The sequence below is a fragment of the Pithys albifrons genome, chromosome 2 (genome assembly GCF_047495875.1).
Source record: "Pithys albifrons albifrons isolate INPA30051 chromosome 2, PitAlb_v1, whole genome shotgun sequence".
In the NCBI taxonomy this organism is placed as follows: Eukaryota; Metazoa; Chordata; class Aves; order Passeriformes; family Thamnophilidae; genus Pithys; species Pithys albifrons.
This window is the reverse complement of record NC_092459.1, coordinates 48,823,697-48,845,198: the sequence shown is the minus strand read 5'-3', so window position 1 is coordinate 48,845,198 and position 21,502 is coordinate 48,823,697. Positions and strand designations below refer to the sequence as shown.

The 21,502-nt window shown below is 38.6% G+C and overlaps 2 protein-coding genes across 2 annotated transcripts; one reads left to right on the top strand and one right to left on the bottom strand.

Annotated features, from left to right (window-relative positions):
* The first annotated feature begins 2,087 nt into the window (after positions 1–2,087).
* TRAPPC3L (trafficking protein particle complex subunit 3L) lies at positions 2,088–19,865 on the top strand. Its single transcript, XM_071548946.1, has 5 exons — positions 2,088–2,274; positions 4,126–4,223; positions 6,737–6,836; positions 18,497–18,682; positions 19,746–19,865. Exons 1-5 carry the CDS (start codon positions 2,233–2,235, stop codon positions 19,863–19,865), a joined length of 546 nt encoding a protein of 181 aa, XP_071405047.1. The 5' UTR covers positions 2,088–2,232.
* LOC139668860 (calcium homeostasis modulator protein 5-like) lies at positions 11,525–18,114 on the bottom strand. The gene is made up of 2 exons (XM_071548945.1): positions 17,216–18,114; positions 11,525–13,801 (listed from the first exon to the last, which is right to left on the bottom strand). The coding sequence occupies exons 1-2, from the start codon at positions 17,753–17,755 to the stop codon at positions 13,412–13,414; spliced, it is 930 nt and encodes a 309-aa protein (XP_071405046.1). The 5' UTR covers positions 17,756–18,114; the 3' UTR covers positions 11,525–13,411.
* Positions 19,866–21,502: the final 1,637 nt, after the last annotated feature.

The following is a 21,502-nucleotide window of genomic DNA, read 5'->3' as shown; positions in this document are numbered from 1 at the left end:
ATGGGATGTCAAGCCTGCCTTTACATATTAAGAAAGTATGCTTTGAAAGTACCTGCATGACATATTTCCTGTGAGAGCAGAGGGAAGCACTGCCCATGTCCTGTGTTCTGCCAAGTCACAGGTGGGATTCAGGCTGCCATGGTCTCTTGGGCCTGGTTAAGGGAGGAGTTCCTCTCACCTTAACCAGGATAAGCACTGACAAGAAAAATAATAAGCTTTATGATAAGGGACGAATAGAAACCAGTTAATGATTTTTTTAGATTACATGTTTTTCTGTGCTTTATAGGCAAATTTATATGAGGTTTCAGGTGTCTGCAGAGAGTTTCAGCAGAAAGTAGGCACTAAAATCCCAAAGCACCCTCTTGACAACAGTTCCTGAGAGGTGTAACCTAACCAAGGAAGTTTCAGCAGGTTACATTGAAAATGCTTCTACAGGCAAGGTGGCAGCAACAGCATTGCTTATTCAGAAACATGGACAAAGCAGCAGCCGAACTGGGATTCGAGTATAAGAACTCAGGTGTGAATTTACATGTGTACATGTATGTATTTTTCAAAGAGTGATGATGTGTCCTTACCATGAATTGCACCACTGGGTCCACAGTGTTCCTTCTTTATTATAGTATTGATAATGCAGAGTGAAGCAATTCCTCCATTTATTCAGAACCATATAAATAAAATAGTCCTCCTTTATGGGTAGCCTTAAGTGTTTTGCGATGAGTTCACTGCAGTTAAATTATGCTAATGACAATCTTTTACAGTTGCTTTTTAAAATGCAGTACAGTACACTTGTAGAATATGAGATGACTTGCAATGTGAGACATATTGATGCTTTTTGCCAGTTGGAGGCAATGGGAGAAACCAACCAATCTCAGACTCAATTTAGAAATGCAAGTAACTATCTAGAGAATTGTAATGTCTGGCTTTTAAAATTTATTTAAATTTAGATGTGGGAAATATCTACAATAGTTTCACTTATAAAATGGAGTAGGATTTCATAGGGCCAGAAAAGCACCTGCAAAAAAAAAAGGGGGGGGGGGGGAAGAAGCATATTATATTAAATTTGTCAACACCTCTTCATTCTGTGTAAAATAAAAGATGTTAGGATTAAGTTTTCCACAGAAAAAGCTGAAAATCCTTTTATCTGTCCTATTTTTTGTTGTTGAATTGTGTTGTGACTTTAAACTACCATTTTTAAAGTAAACTAATCTTCCTTATCCCAAATGAATCACATACAAATGGTTTCTGTGTATCTGTAGTAGTATATATCTGTATTTTTACTCTAACACTGAATCTATTAATTAATAGAAATTTAATAACAGCATGACTTTCAGACAAGGCCATATATTTTTCCTTCCTCCTGAGAGGGCTCAGTGGGACTGTATGTGCAAGTAGGTCTATAAGGACTGGCATGCAAATCTAAACTAACCACATAGGCCAAATTTACTACAGGGGGAAACAGGCAAAGTAAGCCTGGATATTCACAATAAGGATATTTACAAATAGGTATTTACAAACAAGAATAATAGGACAGCCCCTAGGAACATCGTTAATGAAAGTGCCATTTGCACAAGTTGGTAGCTGTAGCAGTTACAGAGTTTATTCCTCTGGGAAGCTGGAAGCTCTCTAGATCTGTCCTGACATCTTTGCAGAATCATGGTGGTAGCAGTGCCTTATAACCCACCCTGCCCCTGCTTAGGCGGACATCAGCTCACCAGACTAAAGCTGTCAGAGCTGATAGAAGACTACTTCCTTTAAGTTGGAAACAATCAATTTTTAATTACCCCCTGCAGCAATATATTGCAATTATGTTTTTATTCTTCAGAGAGGAAGCTTTTCTTAACTCTCCAAACACCAAACTCTGATATAAACAAGATAATTAATTTGCTGTCTCTAAAAACCTGTGAATGTGTTGGGGCTGTTTGGTTTGACTTCCCATGGATGTTTGCTGTGTATTAATCTTAATGACAAAGTGGTTATTTATGCTTTGGACAGGGGCTGATCTGTTGCCAGTAAAATTCCTCCCAAAGGGCTCAGTATACATAGAGAATAGGAGGAGCATCAGCAGCATTACAGACTGCAGCAAACACATCTCATGCAAAAGGCAGAAGAGCAGAGAGGAGAAAACTTTAGAGAAAAGAAAGAGGAAATACAGTGATTGAGAGAAAACTATGCTGCTTGAGGAATAGAAGACATAAACTAACAATCAAGTACATCAGGAGTTACACAAGCAACATGTCTCGGTCACCAGGAAGAAAACAGGAGAACCACAAAATTGTAAGACATTTTTGTAACCTGGGATTAAAATTGTGCATGGAGTAATAATAAGCTATTATTGTATTGATGTATATTATGCAGTCATATTTCTGACTAGTCTAAAAGTACTGAAGGGATGGGGATGAGTCTGCCAGTGAAGAGCAGAGGTAGTGGCAGCATTCATGACTACTATCTCTAGTACTGAGATTCTGAACAGGCTTAGGAACAAGGGGCACAAAGTTTCTGAGACTGTAATCTGTTCAGAAACACAGGTCAAAGCGCTTTGAAGTGATTTATGGTCAAAGATAGAAATGCTTGGTAAGTTTATTTGCCTCCTTAGTTAGATAGTTCTTAAGTGAAACACAGAGAGAAGGAGATCTTTGTTCTGTGTTTGCATGGTTCAATTCCACACAAATGTTTCTTCAGGAATTTAGAGCCCTAGGGCTCTCTGTATGTTGAATGGTGATTTTTAACAGGATCTTGGGCAGTGGAGAAGGTCCAGAAGGCTCTACCACAATGTTGTGTCAAATTCTGAAAAGGATACAGAGATCTCCACTGAAAAAGAAATAGAAGAATTTAATATAATTAGGGTTAATAATAATATAATTTAGGTACATAAGTACAAAAAAGTATTCCAATGAATGGTAAGAGTGGCTTATAAATGCGATAAAGCTGATATAATATGCTTGAGTTTCTCTAAGGTATTTTGCTTAATACAACACAGACTTTTTGCTGAACAATAATAATAGAACAATACAGAACCTGTATGACATCCATTTACTCCATTAAAAACTTGTTAATGAGAATTTGGCCAAGCATGCAATATTATTGTAAACAGTAGTTATCACCAAGGTGAATTTAGGAAATGGTTCCATATTAAACTCCAAGCTTTTGATGTGAAGGCAGCAGGAAGACATCTTTTCACCAAGCTTTTCTTCCTTTGCTCATGTGATTTGTTCTATTGTTTTCATTGTTATTCACTATTTTTTCCACAGGCTATAAAGAGAAAGCACCTCTATTCTGACCAGGGCTGTACAGGGCTGTAGTACTTCCTTAATTAATTCTTGTCTGAGAAATTTAGTGTAAGCCAACTTAGTCTCTCACCTAAAAAGGCCCCCTAAAAGCGCTACTCCTGCTAAATACAGTCAGTTCTGCAGAGCATGGATGTGATCTGGCAGGGCAGCGAGGGAAGAAAACTTTCCTCCAGATTGGAGCACAGCTGAAGATCCCAGACTTGCACTTGTGACAGGATCACTGTAAAGTTAGGCCTCTATCATGTTCAGTTTCTCTCCATACTCCTTGGGCAAGTAACTGTAATCCTCATCCATGCCCTTCATCTTGTTTTTATTCTTTACACTTGTGCTGAATTATAGTATTTTTTCATTATTCTGAGTTAAACCTAAACTACTTTTTAGGTTTTTGGAGAAAACAGCTGATGATTTGAATCAGATCAATGCTACCTTTGTGAACTGCTGTTCCTATTGCAAAAGAATTAATAGCTCATGGGCTCTATTATTCTTCCTGCAACTAAATGTTTAAAATTATTCTTTGATGGTATTTGACAGCATTTATCAATGCAACATACATATATGCAGTGATAGGATGCAAGAATGCACCTGATGAAAGTAACTACAAGGTATCCCAGGAAATGGTATTTCTGACAAGCAAAATCCCTGCACAGACTCAAGTGACAATCAATTCAAATTCTGTCACACTTGAATTGTGGATTTCAGTGATAATGCATCCATGGACAATAGTTTCTGTATTAATGTAAATGTTATTCTCGCTTGCTTTTAATAGAGTAGCAGCTCAAAAACATGAAAAAGATTAATTCCAGTTTACTGCATTTTTGATTTTCCTGTTTCCTGGCAGAGCAGAGAACTTTTTGTACTGACTTATGGGGCTTTGGTAGCCCAGCTGTGCAAGGAGTATGAAAAAGATGAAGATGTCAACACCTGTTTAGATAGCATGTAAGTACTACTTTAAATGTTCAACTTTATCCATAATGCTCTCTGTCCACCTATACATTGCCTTTCAGCTTTCTGTTTGTTATCCTACAAGTTCCAGCATCCTGTTTAGGGTTACAGACATGACAGGGATGCTGTCTGACATTTTGTCAACAGAAATAATGTTTGTGTTAAGATAAAAAATTAGCTTTCGAATTCTCTGAAGAAAAGTATCAGGTTTGTTTTCATATCTTACACTTGTTCCTTGTTAGTCCTTTTGTTACACCAATTAATATAAGTGTCTAAATTTCATCTCCTATATCCATTTATTTAAGTTGAACTTCCTCTCTTATTGGATTAGGAGCAGTTGGACCTCTAACCTTTAAAAGACTGTACAGCAATGACTGAGATAGCACAAGAGGTCAATGAAGAGGGATTTTTACACAGATAACCTCTTTGGAAAATAAAGATCCTATGTTTACAAGATCCTGTCATCCTGACAAAGATTCCTAGGCATTACTACCATAAAATAATGATATAATGGAAAATAAGCAAGAAACAATATTTGAACTGCTTAACAAGAAGATATACTAAGATCTTTGGCAGGACAGTAAGGCTTATGTTTTCAGGCAAAATGGACATGCAAAATGGATTTACAACAATCTCAGTGGACAAAATACCTGACTGCTTTACTATTAACCTGAATGTTTGCAAATGAGCTGTAGTCCAGTAACTGTCTACAAGAGTGAGTTAAAAAATCATTGTTTGGAATAAAGATAAGTAATTTATTCACAAACTTAGAAGGGACAACATCCCTCAGATATTTATATTATATTCATCTCCCATTCAGCTCTGATGAAAATCATACATTTGAAAAATGCAGAGACTTCTGGAAGATATGGAGATAGATTTTGCTCATTATGTTTTCATTACTATAGCTGTTTCTATAAAATCCTTTTGTTTTGAGGAAGACTTGATAATACAATGACAGTTTTCATTAAACAATATGTCTGTTCTTTACTTCTGTGATTATGAAAACACGCCCAGCTTCAGGAAGAAAACTCATAGATTAGCAGACCTTGACAGGTGGGGACAGTATTCTTATCTCTTTCTCTGTCTGTACATATACAATCCATAGTGAGAGGGGTGTGTTTCACTGTTCACAGTTGCCAAACTGCTGCTTTTCGATTTGTTATTAATTTGACTTTGCCAATCCAAGGCATAAAAGTTGAAAAGTATGTAAGTAGTCATGTATGTTGCCAGTACATACCTCGTTTAATGCTGATGACGTATTTGCCAGTGTTGTTGATACTTAGGCAATAGATAGATATTTCATTGTTTCTAGATGCATGACCTACTGCAATTTTAATCTTCATGCTGCCAAAACCACTTTGTGGTCATCACATTAGACATCAGATCACTTTTTGGCTTCTTGACAAATATGTGGTACATAAGCCGATGAGAAACTCCATCAAGTTCAGGCTGCTTCACTGAGGGTGTAGAGCCTCTGACAAACAGGCAGAGGCTGCCAACATCCACATAAATGGAAATGAAAAATTCCCTAAGAACATTGCTGAGCTGAGCATGCATTTTTTCATAACATTTGTGTCAATCTCTTTTCTTTTTACAGAAAATGCTTGGGGACACACCTGTTTTGTACACTATGAAGTTACTGACCTTTGTTAACATGTGAGAACTAGGAATGAATATTTGTTTCATAAAAAATTTCTTTGTTTTTCATCCTGTTTTTATATTGTAGTATTTTAAATACAAAGTGAAGGTGGTGGTGTACTGAAACTCCATGTTGACTAGCAACTTTTGGGGTTTTTTTCTGCAAATATCTAGATGAAGGGAGGGAACATGTTAGAAAAACAAAGAGGGAATTGTGGAGGAAGAGCAAAAAATAAGGTGAAGAGATAAGAGGAGAAAGTGAAAGAGATCAGGTGTGAGTCCATTTCCTGTGGGTTTTCCTGGCACTTGAATGCTGCAGTGAGGTGCCCAGGATTTTCTGAACTCCATACCCACCCAGTGATGAATGCTGTGACCTGAAGGGACAGTTGCTTTGTTCTCCTTGACAGTGACAGGTGAGAAGAAGTCCAGGGATCCCAGAGGAATGGTGGAAAATCTGTCCTATGTTATCCTATCCTATTTTTAGTGACAAAACAGTATTAATCAGGTGTATAGTTTGTATGTTATTTATTTATTAAATTTGTATATCTAATATCTAATATTCATACATGTAAGTGTATATATAGACAATATTTAGATAAACTATAGCCAATTTATATCATCCTTTCCAGGAATATCATCCTTAAAGAAGTATGATTCCTCAAATGACCACATGAACAGCAATTCCACTGTGCTGCAAAATGTGGCAGAAAAAAGAACATAGACCAGCAAAATCTGTTGTCATCAAAGCCACCCAATAAGGAACATGCAGCTGTTTTTCTGAGGAAGCAAAAGAAACACATCAGGGGAACAGTAGGTGGAAAGAAGCTCCCCATTTTGAACTTTAATTTTCTTTGTTTCCTCCCTAGGGGATACAGCATTGGCATAAGGCTGATTGATGACTTTTTAGCTCGTTCAGCCGTTAAAAAATGCCGCAGTTATTCTGAAACTGCAGACATGATTGCACAGGTAAGTAAGATTTATGTCTTTTAAGGCTTCATCAGATTCAGTGGTCTTAGCTTTTCCCTCCTCTTTCAGTTTACTCCAGAACAGTTACCTACATTTTCTGTTGTATCATGATTGTCATATCAAAAAACACTCCACAATCATATCCAGCTTCCACTGGATGAAATACAGCCTTTTCCTTATCTACAACTCCATAACACAAAACACAAAATGGGATGCCACCTGTGAGAGGCTGCCAGCCCCTGACCTAAAGTGTCCGTAAAGTCAGTTGCTAAGCTGAAATTAAAATTCTTCTATTTCTAGCAGTCAATGAGGCATTTTTCCAATAGAATTAAAAAGGTGGGTTTTTGTTTTGTTTGTTGTAGATTAAGCTGATTTCTTCTACTCTTTCCAGAGAACACAACAACTGACAGAAAATGAGCCAGTTTTAACAAACTTAAAATCATTTATTCCCTCACCTTTTTCTCTTTCTAGGAACATAAGCCTTAACCATCTCATACAGATCTTAAACTTCACTATTCTTACTTTTACCATTTAACTCTCCTTATCATCTCCATAATTATCTTAGATGTTTTTGTATTAAGAATAAGCTGCATGATTTTTCTAAAAAAGAAAATCTAAATGGTAGCAAAGAAGTCATGTAAGAAAGGAAAATGAGAGGAACATTCTCCTGAGTACCCACAAATCTAATAATAAAATCAAAAAGATAAAATAAGAGTGTGTACTTTCACCTTCTTTGATGAAAATTTCCCTTTCATTGAGTAGTTGTTCATCCTTCTGTCAGACAAGAAAGATTTGGAGGAACCTTAGTGGCAACACGTGGGCTTCTAAAGATGTACTTTTGCTTCCATGGGCAATTCAGAATTCCTGGGGAAGCTCAAAGAGAAATTCAGAAGACATCCAGCCCCTTTAGATTGCTGAGTGACTGTAAAGGAGGTGATAGTTCATAAGTACTGAGTTAGCTCAGAGTGACTCCTGCTGAGGTCATGGTGAAAGATCCATTTTATCCTCGATGGTTTCCACCTATGGAGTGTTGTCAGTGAAAATACACCTGGCCTTTCCCAATGGCAAAAAATAACCACACTTTATAGCAAAAAAGTTTGCAACATAGTCATTTATTCTAAGAGGAGAGATCAGGCCAATGGTTAATTGAACTGAGATTTATTTCCATTGGCTTATTTTAGGACACGAAAGTATGCCTGGCATACTTTTTGATTGCTTGAGAATTACCAGCAGCATCAGGTAAATGTGAGCAGTATTGTTAAACTGCTGACCACAGAACTGGGAAGCAGCAAGCTTTCTCTACAATGAACTAAGGCACCCATATGTGCTAGTTATACAGCAGTATCTTAGCTCAAAGTGTATGTAGATATTACCAGATGATATGTGATCCTGTTCACATTAACTGTATGAGAAATACCTACGTTACATGTAACTCAAAAGGAGGGTCAGAAGTTAGGTTATTGTTCCAAAATACTTATCACAGCGGAATTGATGGCTGTCACACAACTGGAGAAGAAAACTCTTTTTTTCCTGTTACTGGTATGGATATAAGGTGCACACATACAAACACACATGTATGTACACTTTATCTGCCAAAGTTTAAAGGAGAAGCAGATGACAGTACTTAGCTCATAAAAGAATGGAAACTTAATTTCAGCTTTAGTAAAGTCTGTTTTGGAGTCTCAAATCAGGATGAAATTTAACAAAGCTCCTCCTTTGGAGCAGCTGAGCTGGGGTAAAGGATCCACTGGAGATAGTAAGGGTGACAGAATGGAACCCATGAGACATGCAGCATTTCAATCACTGTTTTAAAATACAGTCTCATTTAAAAAATGGTCCCAGACTGCAAAATCACATTTTTGTTCACTTTTACATTCTACTTCAGGTGGTATTGGTACTTTATTTTCATGCATATGTCAGATATTTGGTTTTCTAGGTCTTATTCCTCATGGTTCCCTTATTTACAAATGCTTTATTACAGTTGAACCACCACTCAAGTACAGAGGAATTCAACAGAAAATACAGTGAGAAATTCATTATCAAAGAAAAAAGACATTATTTCTCTGTAGGTTGTACTTCAAAAGAGACTTACTAATAGAAATAAAAGATTAATTGGAATGATTGGAACAAACTTGAAAGGACTATTTTTAGCAAACTAAAAGAGGAGTTCTTTAGTAGGAGTATAGTGTTTCTGAGGCAAAATGTGATATGGAAAGCATTTTCACATTTCTTTGGCAAAACATTTAAATACTCTTCAAGCACATTTGTCTGAGGCACAAACCAACAAAACACATGTAAAGAGACCCAGCAAGTAACTGCAAATACACTGTTAAATTTTTCGGTTCAGAATCACACAGCTGTTTACATGATCTCTTTACCTCTTCAGCAGCAGCGAGAAAGAGCATAAATACTTAGCTGTACTAAATCTTTTATTGTATAAATATGTTTGAGGATGAGTAAAACCAGTTCGAAGTTAAAGTAATCAAGATAGTTATGTAGTTCAAGCAGTTAGAGCGAAATGTACTGTAAACATAGCTGTTGTCCAGCAGTCTTTTGGAAAACAAAGGAAAAGTCTGTAAGGTCAGGCTGTGGGTGTTCCCTGAGGAAATGGAAAGTCGAAGCAAAGAAAAAAAAATTTAAAGTGAAGACTACAAAGCCACTTTCTCATATTAAGAAATAAAGATAGAGGAAATGTGCACCCAAGGCAGTGACTGAGGGCTTATAACTTCAAGCACTGGTTCAGATTGCAAAGCCTGGGATTTATTCCTGCCTTATACTGCACAGGAGAAGAGCCAAAGGGTTTTGATGATGAGCCAAAGTGAGCCTTTGTAAGAGTTTCCATGGTGCGTACTGTCTTCTCATGTTGGTCCTGTGACTTGGCATGGTTACAGTTGGGACTGATTAAAAAAAGAACAGGCCATGTAAAAGTGGTAGGTAGTCAACTGTTCTGTAAAGAATTAAAAGAAGTTTGTAAGAAAAGTTTGGAATCAGTAACGGATGGCAAGACCATTAAAGCAACTTGCCTTACCAAACACTGACTGGAAAAATACTAAAAATGAAAAGTATGCTAGCAGAAATATTATTTTGGCTGCTTTTCTCTTCTAAGAAGATTAATCCTGGTCCTTCATTAATCTAGTTATGATGCCATCTGAAAGTACAATTTTTCTTTTTTTAACAGTCTGTGCTTACTTACTTTCTTTCATTACTTATGCAAACAATGTTTTATAGTGAAAAGACCCCAGTAATCTGTTAAGGGACTGATAAAGTAGGCTTCCTAAATATTTCAGTAATTCTAGACTGTATTTGAGCACCATCAAAATGTTAATGAATTTTATTTGTGCCGCTTGAGAGAGTTGGAATGCTGATTGAGACTTTGAAAACAGGCTGGGGTACATTTTTAATTCTGACTGCATAGTTTTCTTGTTTGACATGAAGCAGTATATAATTTCATAGAGTTGCAAGCAACTTTTTCAAAGGAGGGATTTTGCTTTTTATGTTTGTAATTTTGATGGCAAGCTTACCTACATGTCTAAATAGATATTCTTTTTTTTTTCCATTTCATAGGTAGAAATAAGATAGATTTATCAGTATGACTTTTAAACCAGCTCCTTCATTTTACTTCACAGTCTTTTGGAGTCACAAAGACTGAGAAGACCTGTGTTTTACCCTCTGAGAAGCTATAAATGCTAATTTTAAAGTAATTAAAGTAATTATTGTCCAATCATGGCCTGTTTTGTTGTTTGTTTTTTTAAAATACTCATATCTATTAATTGAATTACTTATCTATGTGCTTAAATTATTTTTCCTGAAAAGACATTTTCACAATTTTCACTTTATAGCTTTGCAAGTTTGCCCTAATTTGATGCTCTATTGCAAACCAGCTACTCATTTTGCATATTTTCTATGCAAGTTCTCTTTTACACAGGAAATTTGAACAATAGAATTTGGACAGACACATCATACCATAATGCAAAGTACAGCTGAAACGGTAATGTTTAGGCATTAGACTGTAGACCTTTTACAGAGGTTTGATTCATCTTCTTATTGGCCCTGTGGTGAAGTTCATATTGAGTTGCAAGCTCATTGATGTACATTAAACATATGAGCAGCAGATGTGTAGTGGAAGAAGAGTTAAAAGAATTTAAATGAGTAAACTGAGTGACAGAGCACAGAGAATTGAGCAGAAATTTCTTGTTTATTTTTGTACTCATATTTTGATGGACATCAGAGTTAATGCAAAATCTAAGTTTTCCAGCAGAAAATGTTGATTCTGCTGTTTGGTTTTATTTGTTGGACTTTTTTTTTCTCTCTCTTCATTTTGTTTTGGACAGAGTTGACCATAGTCTTTGTCCCTTCCTGAGCTGCCCTGGCAGCTGCTGAATTTAGGGACAATGTTGATAGAAAACAGCTTTTGTGATAGCAGCTTGAAGGACAGAGTTAAATTTGCCAAAAACAGATTCCATTTGAAAACATAAGATCAAACTGGCTTTTATTTTTGTCTGGTTTTATGGAAATATTCCAGCATCCACATGGAAATTGCATTAAGTCAGAGGCATTTTTGTAAGATAAAACAGTCACACAGCCCTGGGAATGAGGATCAGTGAGAGACGGGTTCCTACCATTGCAGCATGAAGTGTTCAGCAACTGCTCTGGAAGGTGGAGGGACTCTCAACATGAATTACCTGTAAACATGAAGCAGGGTAAGGATGAGGAGAGGGGAAGGCACCTTGGTTTTATCTTTCCATAGTAAAAGAGTAGAATGGGCTGGGAAGTGCTACTGTTTCATATGGCCTTGACTATCCAGGTGCAGAGCTTTGAGCTTCTGAAGGAAAAAAGGATGCCTAAAGCCTTAAGTGGGATCTCTGTCCTCCCACACTTCTGTCAACCAGCTGTGGTTTTGACTCTGTATTCCAGGTATTATATCACACTGAAGGCCTTATATTTACATCAACCAATATGTTTCCCACATTCCTTGATCAAGTCATTAACCTACATCGTGTCCTCCACTTTGCATCCCTGCTTGCTTTGGTTTTCTGTGGCACCACTGAGGAAGGAGGTGGAAAGACAGTTTGGGGAAAGGAATTTTGGCCTGGGCATCAGGATGTGTCTCCTTTCCTCTTGCATGTGAGGAGGTGAAATGAGACTGAACAGAAGATGTTGGGACAGTTCTCATAAAGAAAGATAAAACCAGAGAAATGGTACGGGTCATATACCCTGGAAGTCAGTAGATGCTATATACCAGGAGAGGAGCCCAGGGAGAAAATGCTTGGTGTATATGCCAGAAAAAGTGTCTGCCACGGTGACTTTCATTTTGGCAGTGTTGCATCTCTGGTTTCAGCTGCAGCATTTAAGTGTATAACATGTTCTAAGTCTTCTGCTAAGTGGATCTTCTGGGATAAAAAAGTTTAAAACATTGTCCAAAAGGTCACAAGTTTTCCAAACATTAGAAAAAATTCTAATCAGACAGTGGAATTAACTCTTGGATTTTATTTTGTAAAGAATAATTGTCTGTATATGCATATAGATGCTTTTACCTGCTGAAAGAAGCATAGTAAATATGAGAACAGCTGGGCAGAGTACCCAGGTTTGTTGATAAAAGCCTGACTCAAGCACAGCAAGATTATGATTCTTTGCAGACTCAGACTGGCAGTAAAATGCTGCATAAAAGCCTGCCCAGACACCCCAGGGAAAGTAACATTGTTCTCCTTTAATATAGTTTTTTGAAATACTGTGGACACCGTGTGTGAGAGCCACATGGTGAATTCCAAGGGAGTGATGTAAAGCGTAGGGTGCTGGGGTGAAATGAATTTGTCAGAGGCACCAATTATGTAGTTGCCTCATCTGCCAGTTTTTTCTTGCTCCAGACACTAAGTTTTCTAAGATATCCAGAAAAATGAAAATCAGTCTTCTGCAAAAATATTTTCTTGTCTTAAAAAGTGGATTTCCTTCCAGGCCCTCTGTTGTACACTGGTGGTACAAAAAATATTACATAGCACTACAGGCTGCACCCAGTGCCTGAAACCTGCTCAGAGCTAGAACTTGATACCCATGCAAACAGAAATTCTCAGCTGGAGAAGGTAATATGAAGAAAATGTTCTACAGGGGCAAAATATCCAAAGACACAGAAGACTTGAGGGATCACTGATACCTCAAAACAAGGCTGTACCTGCAATTTTTCTGAAAATTACTGGAAAGCTTTTACTTTTTGTGGGCAGTCAGAAAGCCACACACATCTTTTATTATATTCACACACTTTAGATGATGTTACTTAATGATAGTCTTTTGATTTACATAGGGTGAGCATACTACAACGTCTTTTACATAGGATATTGGTAAAACCCTCTTGTAGTAGTCATTATTCATCTCTTTTTGCTGTCAGCTCTTGCTGTCACCCAATGACATTAGTAAAGCATGAATCCTGGGTGACACAGGAGTGCAGCCTTTTCACTCAGGTGTATAACTGGGAGGGAACATGGTGAAGAAGAAAGAGGCCACTGCGAAGAAATACAGAGATGAAACCAGCTAGAAGTATGCTATATTAGTAAGATATAAAAAAAAGCTGAAAATATATTTGATTATGGTATTTCTCTTCTGTCCACAAAGTCCATCATTGTCTCTCTTTCCTCGTTAATTCCTTTCTGGCCTTCTTCAACTAGCTTGTGAATTGTGCTGTAATGCTGTTTGCCACTGCTGAAAGAGTAAAGCTGTGAAGCATCTTCCCATGCCTGAAAAGCTGGCAGGGAAATTGGTTCTGGCTCCTTGTTTTCAAAAAAGCACTTCAGGTTTCGTTCACTCAGCTTGGTGGCATACAGCTGGAAAATCTCCTCCAGTTGCTCCTTCTCTGTCCCCTCATACACTCTCCAGAACATCAGCTGGAGGTGGCTGACTTTTGACTGGCAGCTGGCACAGCAAGTGGTTAGCAGGGAGAGAAGAGCTGTGGTAACTATCACACACCAGCCTAAAATCTGGGAAAGCAAAGGAAATGAGTTTCAGGTTAAAAAGACCCAAGTGAAAATGATACTTAAATGTAGTGTTTGACTTACAATATCTGTAATGGAAAAAGTCCTGTCAGAAGTGGACTTCTGAAGAAAATGAAGAAGCTAACCCAAAGCTGAGGGGTTTAATGTTGTTTAAATGTACAAAATGGATTCCATTGGATTCCATTGTTCTTTTTGCAAAGTCACTCTTCTCTTTCCCAAAGTCCCCTGAGATAACTGTTATCTCACCCCTGAGGAATGTATCTAGTGTTCTGGAAGAATGTTTCAAGAAGTATTCCCATTGGATGCTATTTACTCCTTTCTATTGGTTGTTAACTCTGCATTCCTATTGGCACGGAGCCAAATCCCCCTTTGCTTACTATTGGTAGCTTTGTGATCCCCCCCAAAACCCATATAAACCCTGAGCAATAAACTCACTCTCTCGTCCCTCTCCTGTGGTCCCTGTGTGGGTCTTTGCAGGCTCCCTGGGGGCCACGTGGTGGGGGACTGCAGGGGAGCACCTCCCCTCTAGGTAACGGGTTAGCTCCCGAACCTAGAATGCCCCTCAGCCATTGCACTTAAATCATGGATGTCTGACAGTGTCACCACACTTAGTAGGGAGGGCCTGCTGCTCCTTTTGGAACCCTACCACAAGCACCTCATTCCAGTTTGCATTTGCTGCTGGCATTGATGTTAATGGAGCATCCTTATGGGAACTGAAAGAGAAATCCATGAGGATTGAGACTTCTCAAAAGTGGTCATTTTGGGGTCTCAGGAAGGCAAAAGCTGGGTCATTTTTACAGTGGAAGGTGAAACACTCATGCAGAGTTGGCTCATAATAGTCCGACTGTCTCACCATCCCATGTTATAACAAAGGGAACTTGGATAATGGTTTCCTGAAGAGACATAACCAGTGCAATGGCAGTGGCAGGTTCAGTGAAGATGATTTCAAATCAGACCTCAACTACTAGACTGTACATGAAGAAAAATCTGTAAGAGGTGTAAATTATCAATCCAGTAATATTATGGCTGAATAGAGCTATACAGAAAATAAGAGTGGACCTGAGAGCAGGCATTGTGCCTGGGTAATTTAGAGAAGATGATGAGTTTATTGCAAAACTGTAACTATCTGGCACTTAGGATACTGGAATTGCTCTCTGTATTCTGTCACACAGAGGGAAAAGTGGATCTGGAGAATAAAGTATCAATTACTAGATGGTAAAGGGTTTTCTACCTCCTGAAAGGTTTGAATAAAATTACCCAACAAAAAATAGTATTAAAACACAATTTTAAATCATGATGAACTACAAAACCAAAAAGTGTAGTAACTTTTGTCCCAGATCAATCAATGTTTTAAACTGTGATATCAGTTGGATGTGTTGTTTTCTGACTTCCTTTTAATTAAAAAACAAACAAAAACAACAAACCAAACACAACTGCATTAAGGGGAATATAGAAGATGGTCTTAAATTTAAAGTGTTCCCCAACTGTTTTGTCAGGATATTCACTGGAACCTATGCTATCATTGTGAACATTTCTTGACTTTGATGAATCAGTCCTTTGTAGTGGAAAGAACTTTTACATCAAAACTGGTTTAAAAATTACTTTTTTGCCTAACTCTGTGAGAATTCTGGAAGGGCATGACAAAGAAGAAATTGCATGTGCATTGGTAGGTCTGTGCTAGCACTGTAATAGAACCAAATTCATCTACCCACTGATTAGAAACAGTTTCTGTATTTTCAGGGAACTTAATTTTTGCTGAAGTATGCTTGTCCAACTCAACCATTTTTTCCATAACAGCTTCTGAGTTTGACGGAATTCTGTTAAGAACATTTTTTTTAAAAAGCTACTTCCAGGATTACTTCCTCAGCAAGGGCTGAGTGTGGGAAAATGTGCTTGAAATTGTCATTGTGGGATGTTTTCCTCTGAGAAGAGCAGAAGTGTGAACATAATTTTTTCATGCCATGTGCCACTGGCCTAAGGCAATAATTTTACTCATCTATTCCATTGCAATGTGTAACATTTGCCAAAAAAATTCAATACTTGTTTTTCAACAGTGGAAAAAATTCCAATGTGGAACAAACATGCTAGGTTTCAGGGACCTATATGAACTGGAACTGATTTTCCATGCTCCAATGGTGATGAAGTGGAGAATTGCAACCTGTCTCATATGAACTCTTGCACTAATGTTAAAAAAAAATAACCACCAGTAAAAATCTGTATTTAGATGAGGGAATACAAAAAGTTTCCTCAGGGACGTGCGTGAAACAGAGAATCTTTACAAAAAACTATTCTTAGGAACAGGTATAGAAGAATAGTTTAGCTTTCTTTTATTTTTCCCAATCACTTTGTTCTGACTGATGATTTCTATGAGTATTTGAGAAATTGCTCTTTTTATCACATTTTCACTTTCTTGCAGCTTGGAAAATGAATTCATGTATTCACATGCTATAAAAGGAGTCACTGGTCTTTCACTGTTTCCTATACATATAACTTAAATTCTTAAGCACTATTTGTTAGTTCCATCTAAAACTCTCAAATAAATTACTTTGTCTGCAGTGAAGACTCTGTCTGCATTCCAGTCCTATTTGCAAGAGGACTTGAAAATGAAACTGGCTCTTAGAGAGGAAATTATTCCAGATGGATACAATTGTCTGACAAAAACTTCCTGCCTCCACAGTGTTTTTCTGTTTCTGTGGCCTTTTCCCCCCCCCCTTCCTCCACTGTTTTGATTTTTTGCCTCTGAATATGTGTGTGTTACAAAGCAGTAAGGAGAGCTGTAGCACATAAGTATTGTAAAATGTAATAAGATCTCAGCTTTGCATGTTCTGCTTGCTTTCTGTTAGTGTTTCTGCCTTCTTCTAAGCAGGGCAAAAACATGCACACACATGGCATCATGAATATGAGGAACACAATCAGAAACACATTATGTAGACAGTCAAAAATCTGTCACAAATCTTATTTTCTAGTATTTCTCTACTGTGACCTAAGATTTAAATGCAGTTATCACACTGTAAATTGTACAATGTACAATTATTACAATTGTTTAAATTAAGAGAGGATGGTATGAATTTTTTAATGGGACAGACCCCTTTAATGGGGTGACATCTGTTAATTCAACCTCCTAAACAATCCAGTTGTTTTGTTCTCTCTAGAGGTATTTCCATTCATGAAAGAAGCTTAAATTTTTCTGATTTTATTGACACTGCCATCAATGCCCTCCCCAGGAAGTATGAAACAGCTCAAACTGAACTGAAAGATGGATTGGATTTTGCAAGGCTGCACCTTGCCAAAACATTTTTTACAGGAAACCAGTTGTTTTAACACAACATCTGACACCAGGATCTTCCACAAACAGCAGTACAGTTTGCATAATGTTCTTTATTTGTAATTTTTTCTTACCTGGGACTGTGCTTGAAGTGTTCGTCTCAGTTCATCACTCTCTGAAAGGGGCATGGAGCTTTTGCCACAGGCAACCATGTGTAGCTCTCCAAAGCACTTTTCGGATTTTCTATCGCAAACTGCATTCAAGTAGGTAGGATTGTCCAAGCCACTCATGGCACATTCATAAAAGGTCCCGTTGAGCAAAGCTACAGAAAGCCACATCACTGGGGCTACCAGGGCATTTAAAGTGATTTGTCCAAAGACGTAAAAGAAATGGCAGACATTCCCTCTGGGGAATATTTTCCTGGGATTCACCCAGCAGCCTGTAAAGAGTTTCCAGGTCTTGCTGTTCAAGAAGTATCCAATAACTAGCAAAACAAGAGCTGGGGAGAAGAGAAATACCAAACCGTACCTCAAGTTTTCACCGCTGCAAGGGCATCTGAAAGCAACAAGAGAAAACACACGTTCACCTCCCATTGTCAGCAGCGCCATAAAACTGTAACCTATAGCAGTCTTCCGGTTCATGAAAAACTTTAGGATTGTTTGGAAAGCATCCATGTCTGATGCTCACTGAAGAGGTAAAAACCCAGGCGCGTTTACCTTCGCAGCAGTCTGCAGCAGGGGAGAGCTCTCCCGGGAAGGAGCAGCGCTCCGACCCGCCCGCCCGCGCACTGCCGAGATAACGCCGTGATGTCACTGTCGGCAGAACGGCGCCCACACGGGACCCCTCCGCCAGCAGAGGAGATGCTGCAAGTTTGCAGTAACATCCATCCGTAGTAGCAAGCAAGCAAGCAATACTCTAAGTAATCAAATAAGTTTTCAGTCTTGGCAGTCGTGTTCTTGGCAGAGTAGTTGTGGGGTTTTTGTGGCTGCAGGTGGATATCAGTGAAAACACACTCTCGCCAGCTGTAGGAGGTCTTGAGCTGTGACGGTAAAAGTTGCTGGCACTGTAGTGAAGGACCTAATATAGAGGCTAATGGTCCCAGGGGAGTGTGACATGACTGAAAGCAGACGAGTGATAACAGTAAAACCACTTTGTGTGAAGTTGTAAAGACAGGAACATCAAAGACAGGACAGACAGCCTTCTGCTGTGTTTTCCTGGACCATCACGTAACTCTGGTTTTGCAGTGCTGGCTCAAGCTGATCACAGCAGAGACAAACCTAGTTTGAATTCTAGCCTGTCTGGCTCTTCCCACTGTTTTCCTGGGGCAAAACTACTCTACAGGATGTTGCATTCTAAACTTTCACCTCTGGTTTGCACATAACAGATTCAAGCAGCAGAATTTCACCCTTTTGCAGGTTGCTTTCAAGATGTATCTTGGGGTCACCCCTAGTGTGAGTTGCAGTAGTGCCACAGGAAATGAATTCTCCTTAATCCTGGACAAAAACCCACTAGTGGACTTTGTGGAGGAGCTGCCACCAGAACGAGCATCACTTTGCTACTGTAACCTCCTCTGTGGGGTGATTCGAGGTGCCCTGGAAATGGTAAGGAACTGCACATCTGTTTTCTCCATTCTTTGTTAATTCGCAGAGGCACAGGAAAGCAAAACCACTTGCTCAGATAAAGGGAGGAAGTACAGTATTGTTTAACCTTTCAGATTAAATGTCTATATCTAAATAAAAGAGGGCCAGACTGATACTGGATCCTGAGGTAGAGACTCACACAGATTGGCTCACTTCCACTCTGTTCCTGCGCGTCTCTTCAGTGGCTGATTTGGGTGCAAAGGTCAGGTGGTATCGGGGAGCCAGCAAACAGGTAACGTGGGGAGCCAGGGAGGTTGTGCTGGGGGCCTCCACTGTTCCTTGAACCTATCACACTTTCCTGCACAGCTGTAGCCAGTAACAACCCTGATTCAAATACATACAGATAAATAATATTCTCAGGTTACCACAGCACCTGCTGAAAGGGGGAACAAAGTGTGGATAAATACAATGTTAAAACCAAAGCATCAGAATTATATCAGATGGCATTGCAAATTTTGTTCTTAAATGTAAGACTTCTGCAAAATAATAAATAAAGGACATAATTTGAATATTACGGAACTGTAGACCTTCTGTGGCTTTTCAGGGAGATTACTTTTGGGCTGCTTTATGTTTCTGGCAATATGGCACATCTATGTTTCTGTCTACTTTGGCATATATCTTATATTTCAAGAGAAAAAACTGAACAAGTATTATGTATGTACGTCAGTCTCAGAATTATAGTATTTGATACAAGACTAATTAACAAAAGTATTATATCATAAATTTTAGTACATAACCAGAAAATTCTATGATTACAAAATCATCAAGCATACAATTTATGTTCTCAGAAGAAAGAAAAGCACTAGAATGAACGGTAGTGTGTTATACACATTCCAGAGTGTATAAACTTCATTTTTATTAACTTAGTCAGGAAAGATATTTTAAAACAATCTAGAAATCTGTTTCTTATGAAACCCGAGAAAGGGGGTCCTCTTGTGGTAAGAGAGAGAGAAAGCTCTTACATTGGACAAGGGTGGAAAACTGGGGATTTCTATGCTTAACTGATCAGAACTGATTCTTCTAGGTTCACTTAGCAGCAGAAGTTACCTTCCTCCAGGACAGGCTGAAGGGTGATGCTGTGACAGAAATAGGAATTACATTTTTAAGGAAGCCTGAAGACAGAAAGCACAAAAGGAATAAATGAAATAAATATCGGGGCAAACCCTTGATGAGGGTTATTTTGTTCCTTTTGGTTTGGAAGAAGACATACAGGGTAAAAATGGTTTTGCTAAGCTGGCTGCACCAGCCACCTGGTTGAAAGGTGAAGAGAGCTGGGCTGCAAACAGGAGGGGCAGGGCAGGGCAGAGCAATGTTAATTGTCATAACATAGATATCATTAAAATGATCAAAATGACCTGTCCTTTCTTCTCACATAACCATGCTCTTGATCTTAATGAAAGTTTTATGGCAGTATTTAGTGTGTGCTGGATGCAAAATATTTGTTTGGACACCAACTATTCTCAGATAAAGATGACCTTTTCCTGCTTTGTTTGTCAGTAATGTTTCAAAGCATGGCTACTAGGAGATGCTTAATTTTCCTGACTGCTCTGACAACGGCTGCAATGCTTGTATCACTCTAAGCTACGGGCCTTTTCACGTCAGCTTTCCCTTCAAGAACGTTGATCTTATGACCAAATTGAATAAAGCATGGTGTATTTAACGTGTAGTCACAGTACATCTGTAATCTAAGGAAACTTGAATAAAAATTCTGAGATTGCTACGCACCTGGTTTGGTGGTCATTGTGTCTGCTCTTATCTGAGCTTCGCCACTAGCTTGTTGAACATCTTCCCCTTGGCAGTGGACTTTTCACAACATGACTGGGAAGTAGAAAAGGAGCAGCCCTTGGGGACTTCAGGGTTCATTCCCACGAGATCTATACAATCCTCATGGGCCAGTCCCATGGCATAAAGGAAAGCACTCTGGACTCTGAATCCCAAGGTCCTGAGTTCGAGTCTCAGTGGGGACTGGACCGTCCCCTGGCAGTTCAGTGCCTTCCTGCCATCCTATCCCGTCACATCTCAGATGCTCAGCAGGGTCAGCCCCTGTTAGTACTGGGTGCTGTGACAGTCCCGAGGACTTCACTGTCACTGTCCAAGCTTGCTCTGCCATGGCAGATGGACCTTAGGACTTAAACGGTGCGGCCAGTTCTGTGCACGCTGTGCCTCACCTAAAAAATCCACTGCACAGGCTGGAAGGGCACACCCACGCCCAAATCTTCATTCGCAAAGTCTGGCCATACACATATACAATCCTCATGATAATCCTTCTCCTGTGGTATGTCTTAATAGTGGTGACAAAGTGTAATGGAGCTTTAAGAGAGCAACTTTGGACAGAACAAAAACTAAGCTATTCATTACCCAGTCTTGGTCTCAGCAGTTTTGCTACCAGTAAGAAATTACAAAATGTAACAATATTGTGTAACAATGTATTAGAACCAGTAACAAGTTTTGTGGGATTTTTTGTTTGTGGTTTTTTGGTTGTTTGGTTTTGGTTTTGTTTTTTTTTGTTGGTTTTTTTTTTTAATCAAGTCTGAAAGGTCTTGTGGAATTTATATGATTACAATGCCTGATGCAGGAGCTCTTGGTGGGGGTTTTACAGGTTATGTCTAATTGGCTGAGATGGACATGTGGCTGACCACAAAAAACGGTTCTTTATAAGCCAATGGCCATTTTTACTTTTTTCAGCAACACCGTACTAGCCAAATATTCTCAATTTTTTATTACTATCTTGAAAGTGAATAGTCTATACTGTCCTTGTTTTGTGAGATACAGTTCTCAAAC

Bases quoted from the DNA above. Each gene is read 5' to 3' on its own strand.
- TRAPPC3L (XM_071548946.1), top strand. From the start codon at position 2,233: ATGTCTCGGTCACCAGGAAGAAAACAGGAGAACCACAAAATT. The intron at 4,224-6,736 runs GTAAGTACTACT...TTTCCTCCCTAG, and splicing joins AACACCTGTTTAGATAGCAT to GGGATACAGCATTGGCATAA. The intron at 6,837-18,496 runs GTAAGTAAGATT...ACCCTTTTGCAG, and splicing joins CTGCAGACATGATTGCACAG to GTTGCTTTCAAGATGTATCT.
- LOC139668860 (XM_071548945.1), bottom strand. From the start codon at position 17,755: ATGGATGCTTTCCAAACAATCCTAAAGTTTTTCATGAACCGGAAGACT. The intron at 13,802-17,215 runs GTAAGAAAAAAT...TTGCTTTCCCAG, and splicing joins CACTTCAAGCACAGTCCCAG to ATTTTAGGCTGGTGTGTGAT.